Source organism: Marmota marmota, unplaced genomic scaffold (genome assembly GCF_001458135.2).
Source record: "Marmota marmota marmota unplaced genomic scaffold, marMar, whole genome shotgun sequence".
In the NCBI taxonomy this organism is placed as follows: domain Eukaryota; kingdom Metazoa; phylum Chordata; class Mammalia; order Rodentia; family Sciuridae; genus Marmota; species Marmota marmota.
This window is the reverse complement of record NW_026000242.1, coordinates 15,201,295-15,215,304: the sequence shown is the minus strand read 5'-3', so window position 1 is coordinate 15,215,304 and position 14,010 is coordinate 15,201,295. Positions and strand designations below refer to the sequence as shown.

General features: G+C 38.2%; 1 protein-coding gene across 6 annotated transcripts in view; it reads right to left on the bottom strand.

Annotated features, from left to right (window-relative positions):
* Positions 1-3,755: 3,755 nt before the first annotated feature.
* The window catches only part of Exph5 (exophilin 5), a 92,680-nt gene continuing 82,425 nt past the window's right edge, over positions 3,756-14,010 (bottom strand). For all 6 annotated transcript variants that reach the window (XM_048795894.1, XM_048795893.1, XM_015489916.2 and 3 more), the window contains one exon: positions 3,756-11,293. In XM_048795894.1, the coding sequence (XP_048651851.1) occupies positions 5,937-11,293 (5,357 nt within the window). In that variant the 3' untranslated portion in view covers positions 3,756-5,936. The remainder of the gene's footprint in view (positions 11,294-14,010) is intronic.

Genomic DNA, 14,010 nt, shown 5'->3' with positions numbered 1-14,010 from the left:
ACCCTGGGGCGGGCCTCTGCGTGGCCGCCCGCCGTCCCGCCCCCGGCCTTCTCAGTGTTGGAATGCTATCCAGAGCGAGATCACCGGCCAGTCACAGCGCAAAGGCAATGGGCACCCCCTGACCTCCAGTCTCCTGAGCCCGACGGAGGACAGAGGTGGAAGGACCACGCAGAGAGACCGAGGGTACGAATGGGCACTCTGCGTTGCCCAGGCCCCTGCATGCCCGGCTCCACCTCTGGTAGCTTGAGTTTGTCACTATTTAGAGAAAACCAGGACGAAGACCCGGTGGTGACTGCTGAAGGATGCTGAGACAAATCGCACAGTCCGCCGCTAAGAAATTTCCTTTCGCCTGAGAATTTCACCGAGTTAACCTGATGCAGAGCCCCTGTCAGGCGTCCCTCGCTCCCTCCTTATGCACCGCTTCTCAAGGCCCTCTGTTCGCACCAGCACTCGCCATTGTTCTCCTGTCTTCTGTGGTTTCTTTTCTTCCCAGAAGTCTCCCTCATTAGAGTGTGATTCCCTCTACTCCTCCCCTTTCCCCTTTCCCACCACATTCCCCTGTTAAGTGCTCTTTTCTGAGCATTCACTGCGTTGGGTTCAAGCCTGGTGGCTGAGCCTCATCTCAAAGCTGAAATCTCTTCTCCCTGGCAATTAATGGAAAATGGCCTTGTTCACCTCCACCACGTCTCAGAAGCTGGAAACTGGGTCCAGGAAGAGACTGGTAGAGGCACCAAGAGTCTAAATCACTCTCCGCCTTCTTTTTTGGCCATTTAATCTACATTTGTTGTTTTTCTCTGTCTTTATCTGTTTATGGCTTCAATCTATTCAAAGGAAATAAAGATTCTGTGAGAGAACTCACACCCCAGAATGAACACAGGGTTCCTGCACCCTCTAGGCAGACCCCAACCCTAACAAGTCAGAACCAGATCCTGGGCAGCCCTCTGTCTTCTCAAGACTTTAACTGGGCTACTTAGCATTTTTGCTATGGCCAGTTTTTTGTTGTTGTTGTTGTTTGTTTTTTTGTTTGTTTGTTTGTTTTTAGTTGTGTATGGACAGCAAGACTTTATTTTATTTGTTTATTTTTATGTGGTGCTGAAGATCGAACCCAGTGCCTCACACATGCTAGGCAAGTGCTCTGTCACTGAGTTACAGCCCCAGCTCTATGGCCAGGTTTTATCAAGGAAAAAACTATCCCATATTTTCACCAGTTCTTTTGACTGATTTTAGAAAGCTAAACAGAGATAGATGGTATTCTTTGTACTTTGGAAAGATTATTGGGAGCCGGTAGTAAATCACTAGTAGATTGTAGGGCTAAACTGTAGCATTACTTGGTATTACTTTAACTTGTAAGTTTTATTTTCTTGAGTTGTCTCTGTTCATCAATAAAAATTGTATAGAACACATTTTCTTCACACTCTTCTAAATTCAGACTTAAAAACTTTTTTTTCCCCCCAGAGAATCTAAGGATTAGCTGGTCCTGAGTGATTGTGAACTATAGCATGAATTTTATAACACTTGGGGTAACACCCAGTCTTTTCATTTTTGTGAGAGCCCATCAAGGAAGACATAATTGTATCCGAACACCCTCTTGTTTAGCAATACTGAGTCTGTACCAACCTGTTTTCTTTCTTATCTTAATCCATCTCCAAAGAGCTTATCTCTTTAGATCAATCAATGCCTTGACTAGATTCTTTTTGGGGGGAGAGAGGTACCAGAGATTAAACTCAGGGACACCCAACCACTGAGCCACATCCCCAGCCCTATTTTGTATTTTATTTAGAGATAGGGTCTCACTGAGTTGCTTAGTGTCTCACTTGCTGAGGCTAACTTTGAATTTGCCATCCTCCTGACTCAGCCTCTGGAGCTGCTGGGATTACAGACATGTGCCATTGCACCCAGCTTGATCTGATTCTTTATCATAAAAGTTTCATTCATTAAGTGAACTTTCTCTCTATCTTTCTGGAACTGGGAATTAAACCCAGGCCCTCAAACCTGCTAAGCAAAACTCTACCATTAAGCTATACCCCTAGCATTCAACAAACATTCGTAGCATTCACTGTCTACTATATTTTAGATACTGTTCTTTGACTTCAAAGCGCCTGTAGTTTTGTGGAGAAGAAAGACAAGAGTCACTGTGAGGGGCTGGGGATGTGGCTCAAGCGGTAGGGTGCTCGCCTGGCATGCGTGCGGCCTGGGTTCTATCCTCAGCACCACATACAAACAAAGATGTTGTGTCTGCCAAAAACTAAAAAATAAATATTAAAAAATTCTCTCTCAGTTCTTTCTCTCTCTCTCTCTCTCTCTCTCTCTCTCTCTCTCTCTCACTCTCTCTTTAAAAAAAAAAAAAGTCACTGTGAAAGCAGTAGTCAGAACTTCATGCTGGTTTCCTTTGCCCTCCAAATCCTGTGGGGGCAATGCAAGGGGGCTTTCATGGATGCCTAAAGTGAATTGCATTACAATGAGCTTAGGGAATTTACCACTTAAAGTAAACAGGATGAAGTCTACAACTTGTAGGTGGGGAGATGTTATCTATTAAATTTGCTTGCTTCAAACACTACCCTGAGAAATGACCTGAGTGAAGAGCAGTTAAAGACTTACATACTCCCGCAAACCTAGCAAGAATGTTCAGGAACGTTCAAGGTCCACCACAGATTGCCTCTTCCAATATAAATACAGTGTTTCCTATACACTGCATATGAAGACCAACTAACCTAATATTTGGGGACGCAAGAGAGTTCTGAAAGATGGTATCTATGCCAAAATATGAAGGTCAAATAGGAATCAGCTGCATAAAAGGAGGCAGACAGCATTTCAGATAGGAAAAATGTTGTGTATAAAACTTGAAGAAAATAATATCATCCAACACTTTTCTCATTTCCTTTCATATTCATCTCCATATTTAGTTCCACTCTTAAATACAGACTTGTAGTCAGTGTAACTCTGGAAAGCCTAAGATTCAATATACTTCTATAAATTGCATGGCCCCTGGAATCTCTTAGGAGTGATTTCTGGGACAAATTTTATGATTCAATGTGTTGGCCCATCTAATGTTCTGATTCTGCATCTTATTGATCTTTACAAAGACAAATCTAATTTTGTGGCATGGTTTTAGGTACTGGAATTTCAGCCTAAAATCTATCTCCTCTAAAATCTAAATCCTACTAATGAGTTTTGTGAGCAAAATGTACATTTAGTGTGTATTTTTTTTTCTATTGAATTAGCTACAGATGATTCTATTGCCTACCACTAAAAACACCAGCTGATCCAATGTATTTTAAATTTTACCAAAGGACAGTAAAAATGTTTTGATAAAATGTTACCTGTTTCTAAGATGATGACACAATCTTGTCATTGGTGGAGAAAGGGCTTTGGGTTGCTTTTCCAGAAAAGTTCCGTACTAGATAGGTTGATGGTCTAGATAGATTAGTATAATCCTATTAATTTATTTGCTTAGCAGGAATTAACTTGGCATGTCTTATATTTATCTAGAACGAACTGTTTATCTTACATCAGTGCTACCCCCAATTCCAGTTAGTTCCCTTTTCCTTCATAAATGTGAGAACCCCAGAAAGAAACACCAGACCCTGGGATTACCACGCCTGACCAATCCTATATTTTTGATAATGTTATCTGTAAGGCAATATCACTCAAGTCATCAGAAAGATTGGTTTAAATACTTTTGCCCCACTCCTTTGCATTTTTCCTGGAACTTTCATGCCTAAAAATAATAATTCAAGGATGGGAATAAAAGCCAAGTCTGTGCATCTGTTTGAATCATTTATTTCAACATAACCATTATTTTAAATTTACATCTGTTAACATTTAATACCTAGAGAAGAGGTCTGAGAACAACTTCATAAAAGGATTATTTGACAGTTTTAACAAAAGCGCTATGGCTTGTTTGTTTCAAAAACAGAATTGCCAGTCACACAGAGACACTTATTGTCTCTTGGAAATTGACTTGGAAAATAAAATGTTTACATATTTACACTGTACATTCAAGCAGGATTTTTTAAACAGGCTATTCTGAAGCTTTATTAATAACAATAAACTTACTAATAGGCCTCTTTAACCCTCTGGCATTCAATGAATGGTATTAATTTTACATAAATGTGACTCTTCATGTGATTCCCCTCTTTATCATAACCTAAGTGGACTTTCTTTCATCAGCTCCAGGTCACATATTTACCTTCCATATGAAGTAGGGTTTTTTTTTTTTTAGCCAAACCCTTTCTTATTGCAGTTGGGGTTTACTAACATCTATGTATTTATGATATAAGGGCAAATTATTTAGAGGGATGTCCCTAAAAACTAAAATAATCTCATTAAGTCCTTCTTAAATACATTTAACAGTATAAAGTTTATGATTATAATAGGCTAATATCTAAATAAGTTAATAATTTGCTAGGTACTTATTAGTATTGATTCCCTAGTGGTTTATTCCATCTACATGAGAATTTAATAATGATATATATATATATATTTAAAAAACATTATGAGTATAAAATGACTAATATAAATTACCATAGCTATGACCAAAAGTGAACATTAAAAAAGCAGTTTGTATGTTAAAATACATAGAAATTTACTATACTTCTTTATCGAAGTGCTATTTATAAAAGTAGAAAACTGTACACAGTGCTATTTTCATGAATTTTCCATTTTCTCAATTCTTGAGCCAGACCAACAGGCAAACATTACAAACAGTGCAAGGCAGCACTGGCCATCCATCACCTTGAGTTCAGACATTAAACTCCAGTGCAGAGTCTGGGCCTCAAAGCAGTTGTTCATCCTTACCTCACTCACCTAATTGGTGATAGAGCCTCATTCACTGAGAAACAAACTAACTTCATTTCATCTTTTGTAGCAAACATGTAGATTCAAAAGTATGTATTGAAATGGAATTTTCAAGTTGATCATTTCAAAAATCAAGAATCATAATGTTAAAATATTTACTCTGAATATCTTAAAAATCACATGGAGAATATAGGTCATGGTATATGAAAATTTAACTTAATTAATAAGATAAATAGAAAAAAGGGGAAAGGTAGACATTACAGTGAATAAAATGTTATTCTCTGATTTTGTGTGTGTGTGCAAGGGATCAGACTCAGAGTCTCCTGTAGGCAAGCATTCTACCCCTGAACTGCTACACTCCAGCCCATTATTTATTCTTTATCATACAAATTTAAATTCAAAAGTTCAGAACAAATGATTTAAAATTCTCCATATCTTTAAGCTCAAAATTGGTGAAAGTTTGAAATTTAAAAGAGTTGACAGATTTAAGGAAGAGCTTTCATGTTAGTTACCTCATCTTCATTTGTTTTGAGTTTCATGGGAACAATGTGAACTTGCCCTGGCATTTTGCTTCTAGACAAGACAATGATTAGGAGGATAATAATAACATAGTTCTTACATTTGTACACTTCACCAACACCTGTCATTATCCTTAGTTTATATGGATGAAACCGTGTAAGTTAGAAAAATGGAAAATAAGATCAAATGGAAGCAAATAACAAATCAAGCATGAAAAAAATGCACTCATGGGGCTGGGGTTGTGACTCAGTGGCAGAGTGCTTGCCTAGTATGTTCGAGACACTGGGTTCAATTCTCAGCATCGCGTATAAACGAATAAAACAAAGATCTATCGACAACTAAAAAATTTTTTAAAAATCCACTCATGATGACTGTCACAATATTGAGTTCCAGGATTATATGTTCTCTGTAGGTCTAACAAATTATTTTCACCACTATCCTTTACCCTGAAATAGGAGCGAAATTTCCAGATGGTCAGCACGGCTGGCAACTAAAGAGTTAGGATCATTTATATTGTGTTCCTATGGGCATAAAAATTTATATTATTTGTATTATAAGTTTTTGGTGAAAAGAAAAATGCAAAAATGCAATGCATAATGCATTTTTTTTTTGAAAAAGCCTCAGAGTTCTGACTCTTTGTCATTTTCATCCAGGTAGTATTCATCATCTGTGGTAGTGTCTGTGTCACAATCTGAGTCCACTGGGTCCTCCTCATATATATTAAGTGGTTCGTTGGCAAATAAGCCATCTTTTGGCACCTGACTGCTAGGAGAATTTGAACTTAATGACTCTGATGTGTTGGAAAGGTTGATTATGTCATCTTTCAGGAAGCCTGGGTTCTTAAGAAAACTTGGTTTCCATAATCTTCCTTGTGTGAGTGACTTCTTTACATTCTCCAAGAAAGCCAACTGTTGTTCTTTCCCAAAAATCCCATAGTCAATAGGTCTGGATATAGATGATGCAGACTTGGGAACTGTTTTTGTCCTGCTGCTATACAAAGCCCAACTTTCATTTTCATCACAGGAAGGAAGTTCAGAAAAAGATTTGAATCTTCTGCCATATCCAGCGTTGGTAGAGAATTCATTCTCAAGGCTCAGTTGACTCAAGGCATTGTCAATAGAAGTGCTTTCAGAAAAATGGCGCTCCCTGACTTTGGGAGGTCCACTTACATATAGCTGATCACCTAGCACATTGATGTTCTTTAAGCTCTTTGAACGATAGAGATGTGGCTCAGATTCCCTGTTCAGAGATGAAGCACTCCTTTGTTGCTGCTGACAACTGGCCAGTGAGAGGTTGACTGTAGAATTTTGTGCAGGCTCCAGTGGAAAAGGAGGGTTCAGCCTCTTCTGATGGTCAGAGAAGTCAACTTCTCTGAGGCTGGTGAATGTGAGCTGGGTTGGGGTTCCTGATTCTTTTTCCAAAATCTGAGCTACTGTCACATCTTCAGAATTCTCATGCTTTGGGGATGATTCTGAGACATTTTGAAACTCATTCTGATGTAGTTGTGAAATGTTGTCAGACTTCTGATCACAGGAGTGGCTAGAAGTTTCTCTGCCGGATGTTATCATATCCTGGAGAGGGTTCTCAGATTTCTCCATATTCATCCCATTATTACTCAAGCAGCTATCATCTGTGGAGCCTATGGAATTTGGAGTAGGCTCAGGGGACAGTGGGTCACATTCCAGATTGCCAAGTGATAAATGGCCAAAGCCAGATTTGCTCCCGCTTTGGGGGAAGATAGTAGCTACATGTCTTCTAGGACTTAAGTCCTTAGTGGGGAATTTTCTGTTTGCTTTAGACATGGCTGCCAATCTATGTTTAATTGTAGATTTGTTTTCTGCTTTTTCTGGGTTATCCAAGTTGGTTTTACTTTCATTACTCCCTCCAAGAAATAAAGTTTGATCCCAAGCTAATTTCTGCATTTCATCTTTAACCTTCCTGCTTCCTGTTATATTTATATCCTGACTTGCTTGAGATGATTCTCTGGGTCCAGACTCTAAATTCTCTAAATCTTGTTCACCTGAATGAGTCTCTTCAACTACTTGCAGTTTCTGGAATGCCGGAATTAAAGCAAAGACTCGGTTTTCTGAATCAGAAAGCATTCTATCAGTTCTTTTATGGCAATCTGTTTCAATTTTCCCTCTGATCTCCCTCGGCTGTGATCCACTGGAGCAATCATCTACAAATATCACTGTGTGATCTTTTTGAGGACACTCTCCACTTGCAGTAGCTAGAAAGTCTATACAACTACCTGCACACTCCCTGGAACTTCTGGTTTGAGAATTTTCAACATTATCTTCTAAATGGGCTGGGAGACCATTTCCTGCATTAACGGAAGTTTCAGAGTTTTTTTCGGTACCATTTCTTTCCTGAAGCATTACTGATGTATGCAGGGTTCCACTTTGACATTTCCCCCCTTTCTCTTTTCTGCTTTGTAAATCACCTAACGGTGTTTTAGCTAAGTTGTCTGGGGAAATATTTCTAGTCTTAGATTCTCCTTTATGAAGACAAACATCTGTCCCAACAGAAGCCATTTCTGAGAGCCCATTGTTTGGTAATTTGAAAACAGCCATGTTTTCAGTGGTCTGAGAAAGATAACTTTGAGCAGAGTTGACTGGTACCGTTAGATCTTCAGATGAAAGTGTTTCTGATTGGTCTGGTGGAGAATAAGTTGGTTCATCTCTTTCTAAATCATTAGGAAATGTTTCAGTTTCCACTTGAGGTGATTCTGTAAGTGGACTGGCATTTTGTGTATACCGTTGAAGGAGATCACAGAATTTTTTGCTGGGTTTCCTTGGTAGAGTATAATATATTGAAACCACCTCAAGACATTTTACATTTTCTTCATCACCAGAAACAGAAAACGTGCTAGTTGTCTTAAATTTATGCAATGTTTTCCTGCATTCTTTTCCTGACCATTCTGCACAAAAAGGTAATGGATCTTCATTTGAAAGGGAAAATACACTTGTCCTGGAGGCAATAGTTTCACCGTCCTTTTCCGTGCATTCTGGAGAGAATCCCTTTAGATGGTGTCTTTTGGTTAAAGAACAATCTCTAACAGATGAGTCATTTTCCAGAGAGTTAACCATTCTCTCCCAAGGGCTTGGTGTTACAGCATAAGTATCTGTGTCTGAAACTGATGGCTTTTTTCTTCCATCTTTTCCAGTTGAGGCACATGGCTCCCCTGAAGGACAGGACATAGCCCTCTTGATGAGGAATGGAAGTGGTCCTTTTCTGACAGAAGCACTTCGAATGCCTTTCATATATGTCTTCCTCTCTGTGTCTTCAGGTGCTACGGGGACTGAGTCTGAAACAACTTTGGAACATTCACTTATCAACTCAGGAGAACTGGGACTGAATTTGCTTGATTGATATTTCCCAACTGGATCTTCCACATTGTTTTTTATTTGGAATGGAAGTGGTCCATTCCTAATGGAAGCAGCTATTATCTTACTTTCAGGCTGTCTGCTGTTTATGAGAAAACTGGCTGATTTTCTTGGCAAGGTACAATAAATTGTGTTAAGCTCATTGCTTTGGTTCTCCTCAATGAGGCTACTGCCTTCACTGATGGGTATTGACCTATTTTCTATTTTGCTTAACTTTTCAATACAGGATATGCGACGTCTTATTTTTCCTTTTCCCCTTCCATTTCTGAATGGAGAGCATGAATGGCATTTGACAACATCAACCACTTCATCACTTATAGGCATGTGACTATCTGTACTCTTCTGATTTCCTGAGGGGCTTACAGCAAACTGATCATTTTGTTTCTTGCTAGCATTGTCTTTTCCTTCCCTTTCTCTCAGAAGTAGATCTTTGTCTGAAGTACTTTTCCTGGAGAACACTGTAGTAGAAGGAATCATAATTGCATCAGGGAAAGAATTATTTGATGGTGAGGAATCTGGTGGTACACCTGATGACAGACCTGAAGAACTGTTTAAGCTATTGTTCCCGGCAGCCAGCTTGCTATAGTTAGTAGAGTGAGTTGTGGGACATTGTTCTCCCGAAGTATCTGAAATAACAGCTTCCTCTGGAGACTGTGTGTTTTGAGTATCAATAGGTTCAGAGTGCCAGTGGTAATTTTTAATAATGCTTGAAATATCTTCACTACCTTCTGTTAATTCCTGATGACACTCTTGATTTTGGCTGAGGAAAGATGGTGGTGTTATGCTTTCCTGGGTGAAAGAAAGGGAAGTTGTTGAACCAAGTTTTTTGTCCCCAGGAAAACTCTTCTCTTTTTTAAGTTCATTGGCCTTCTCTCTGTGTGATGCATACATTTGGGAAGTATCGTTCCTGGAAAAGACTCTGGGTGACCTTTTGAAATTTATTTGGGGAGGTTCATTAAAATTCAACTTATTGCTCTTGGCTGAGTCCTGGGAGAGAGAATTCTGAGAATCCATGAAAGGGCTAGAGATCACTGTCTGTGAAACAGGTTGGGGTATTTCACCTGTTATGCTCACCTGGTCCATCTTGTTTAGTTGTTTGTCTTCTTCTAAAATAGATTCAGCCAAGTTCTTCTCATTATTCATTTCTGTGACCGAGATATTGAGCTGGCTTTCAGTCAGTGACAGAGAATCAGTTGAATTGCTATCTGTCACAATATCTTCCATATGGTTTCTTATTGGAAGGGTATCTGGATTATTTGGAATAATTTTCTGCAAAGTCACTGTAGACTGCTGAAAGTTGGGACTCTGAGAATTCCCTTGTTCATCAGGAATCCGGGAGAAGGAATTTTTGAATGAGGACACTAGAGTCTGAGCAATTCCAAATGAGTAAGGTTCTTTGTTTATAAGTACTTCTCTAGGAGAACTGTCCTGATGACATTCCAACCCACTAGATTTGATGTGATAACCTGAACCAGTCCTGGAGTAAACATTAGGTGTGCCAAAATGAGTAGATTGGCTCTCATTACCAGGTAATATCTCCATGCTCTCTGGTGGGGAAGTTTGAAAATCAGGTTGCCACAGATGTGGCTCTTCTTGGCCTCTGAAAAGATTTGTTCCATAATGAGAAGAAAATGGTTCCCGGTGTCGAGAAGGGATACTATGACCATGAATAGCTGATGCACTATTTGCTTCAATGGAAATCATTTCAAAGTCTCTGTCAGAAGAAGTGAATGGTTTCCTACTTGGATGAAAGTCAGAATAGGGAAAATATTCTTTCTGTTGGTTCCAAAAAGAACTTTGTCCAAATCTCTGTTCTCTGCTTTGTCTAAAGGTATTGCTAAAGAAAGACCTAGCAAATAGGTTGTCTTGATAGTAAAATGGCATATTCTCTGAGTTCTCAAATGCATCAGGACTCATTGCATTATCCATGGGGGCATTTAAACTAGCACTCTGGAAAACATTCCGTGAATGATAAAATTCATATCTCCTATTCTCCTGAAAACACCTTGGGTACATGTACTGGTCAGCAGGGTCCATTTCCATGGGTGATGGTGCCCTCAGAAATTCTTCCTGGTTCTGCCTATCTCCAGAAGAATCTGATCTATTCCATATGATGGATGACAAAGGAGTTCTCTTTGGGGTCCGCTGGTGGCTTGGTGGTACAAACCTACTCTTGTTCTGAGTTGTGGCTGGAAAATGTATGCTTCTTGCTGTGAAATGCCTTGTGGCTGGTGAGGCTGTTCGTTGCCGGCTGTCAAAACATAGAGACGTACTACCAAGAGTATTCTTTTGTGCATAATCTTTTAAGATTCTGGGCTCCCTTGACCTGTACATATCACAAATTGTCCTTGTCCTGGGAGAAAAGGTTTTAAAACCTTCTCTAGGAGTTCCTGGTCGCAGGATGTCATAAATTGACATATTGGAAGTTTCATTGTAGCGATGTTTGTGTGTTCCTGTAATATTGCCACGTCTGTTCCCACTGGAGTAAGAACGACTGAAGGGTGTTCTTGATCTGTGGTTTAGGGACATGTTGGTATTCACTGAACTTGCAGACTGCTCCTGAGCCAGTGTGCTATCCAAATCATCTAAAACTAAAGGAGAATATGAGTCAATTTTTTGTTTATTATTTTATAGTTTAATAATAATTTGAGTTGTGGAATGCCCCTCTTCAAGAAACATAATCATTTATAATTTTATTTTTACCATGCTATCATAATTATGATGACGTTAATTTTGATTATGTTTTTAAGATAGTCTGTTTTTACAAAACTGTAATAGAGGAAATCAAACTTTTCAACATAAATGAGTTAAGAATAAATGCTATATTTTTCCTAACAATAAATTTTATTCATGGTTTCTTTTAGTGCATTTGAAGTTTACTGAGTTTTTGTAAGACATGGGCTAGTAACAAAAGAGAATTAATAATGTAGGTTGCAATATTGGTTCTATCATTGAATAAATAGACAACCTGAGTATTATTAAACCATGTCTATTTCTTTCATGTCTCCAAGTGGCTATAATATTTCAACTATGTTTGCCTCATAAGATTGTAATAACATGTGATTTCTTGGTTGTATTGTTCAGAAAACAGCATCGCTGCCAAAAGCTTAGCATTACCACCTAATTTATAAATGTATTAGTTGGATACATTTAAACCATATATATAATTTAAAATTCTATGCAATATTATGAAGTGATATACAAATATTATATTTTTTTTAAAGAGAGAGAGAGAGAGATTTTTTTTTTAAATATTTATTCTCTAGTTTTCAGCGGACACAACATCTTTGTTTGTATGTGGTGCTGAGAATCGAACCCGGGCTGCACGCATGCCAGGCCAGCGCGCTACCACTTGAGCCATATCCCCAGCCCAAAAATATTATATTTTTGCTAGAAAAACTGAAATCCATTAGCACTACTATACTATAGCACTTTCTCTGGGTCAGGCACAGTTTTTAGCACTTGATATATTAGCTCATTAAATCTTCACATAACCTTACAAGCTTATACTATTACTATTCTTATTTTATACTGAGGAAACTGAGGCAGAAAGAGATTAAGTAGGTCACCAAGGTCACATAGTGCAGGGATTTGACTCCAGGGAGCCTGTCTCTTGAGTCTATGTACATAATCACCTTGCAACACATCCTCTGGGCTATAAAAGCTTCCTTTTCACTTTTTGCTCTATATAACTTATAAACGCCATTTCAGTAGGAGATGAGCTATCATTCTACCAGGATATAAAACTGCTGTTGTCAAATAATGATTCTGCTTCTCTCAGTAGCAAGGTCATAAAGAGGGTGGTTCCCAGGTCAAGGCTCAGTTACCTCCTTATCACGCTAGGTCAAGCCACGACCCGGACTCAGGCTTATAGGACCACAGTTTCTGTGATCTCATGCAAATCATGCTTTATTTTCAGTGATATGATTGGTATTTCTTTGAATTGTGCTTATTTAATCATATTTGACATATTTTCCTCAATAAAACCCATTAGAATTTGAATAGAACCATAATCTTTAAGGTTATTTCATACCTATATGTTCACCACCTTCATCTTATAATAAATACAAATAGGTTATGTATTTATTGAAAAAACTCATTAATAGAAATAAAATCTGACACAAGAAATAAGTAACAGTATTATTTAAACTGCTGAGGGAGTTTGGGGCATATAAAAATCTTTCCTTCTGAATTACATAAAAAGTTGTGTTTTATTTTAAAATTTTTATCATTTATAATTTTTAACTGTAAAATGACAGGAAAAGTGAAGCATATCAGTGTCTGAGCACTTATAATTGGAATACACATGTGACATGCCAGTTATATTAGGGCAGGTGCTAACAGGATTTTTGATGTCTGTTTTGGATTTTCCCCTCCCCTATTTTATTTGTGAATTAGTGCTATTAAGTTTGCATAGCACAAACAACTAGTCTCAAGCATTAAGGATCTCTAAGGAATTCTTTTTTTTTTTTCAACCAATTTAAACTGGCATTTATAGAACATTCCACAGAGTAAAGCAAACACATGTTCAAATATACACATAACAAATGCACAAATGCCAAAATAGGCTACATTCTGAACTATAAAATAAGATCTTTTTTTAAATACTTTATTTTTTAGTTATAGTTTGACACAATACCTTTATTTTATTTATTCATTTCTATGTGGTGCTGAGGATGGAACCCAGGGCCTTGCACATGCTAGGTGAGCTCTCCACCACTAAGCCATAACCCCAGCCCCCCCCCAACCAAGGAATTCTTTAAAGAATCATCTGTCAGTATTTTAAAGAAAAACTACTTATTCTTAGTTCCTGAAAAAATGTATTCCCTTTACCCACAACAAAATAATCAAACAATATCAAAGTGTAAGATGGTGAATGAAACTATATAAGAAAAAAAATCTGTTTTTTAAAACAAATTACAATAAATCTCTTTGATTTTCATTCTCCCTTTCAAGTTGTTTTATGTTGGCTTCCCCCCCCCTCTCTAAAGATTTGCTAACTAGAAAAGCAGAATATACTTAGACTAGAAAATCAGATATGTTTAGCAAAAGAGGAGAAAGTCACCAGGCATCCTATCTAGAGGTAACCACTTTTAATTTCCCCCATAATAGGAATTTAAATTATTCAGTAATTGAGAACCCAAATTAACAATGCTGTCTTGTTTCTGACTTCAGTACTCTTGAAGTCAGAAAAATTCTTGTTCTTCTTGTCTTTATTTTCAGAAAGGCCAGGAAATCCTCTGCACAACATCCCCCCAGCCCCCCTACCTTACCCCCCCACCCCCACCCCCCAACCTCCCATGTTCTT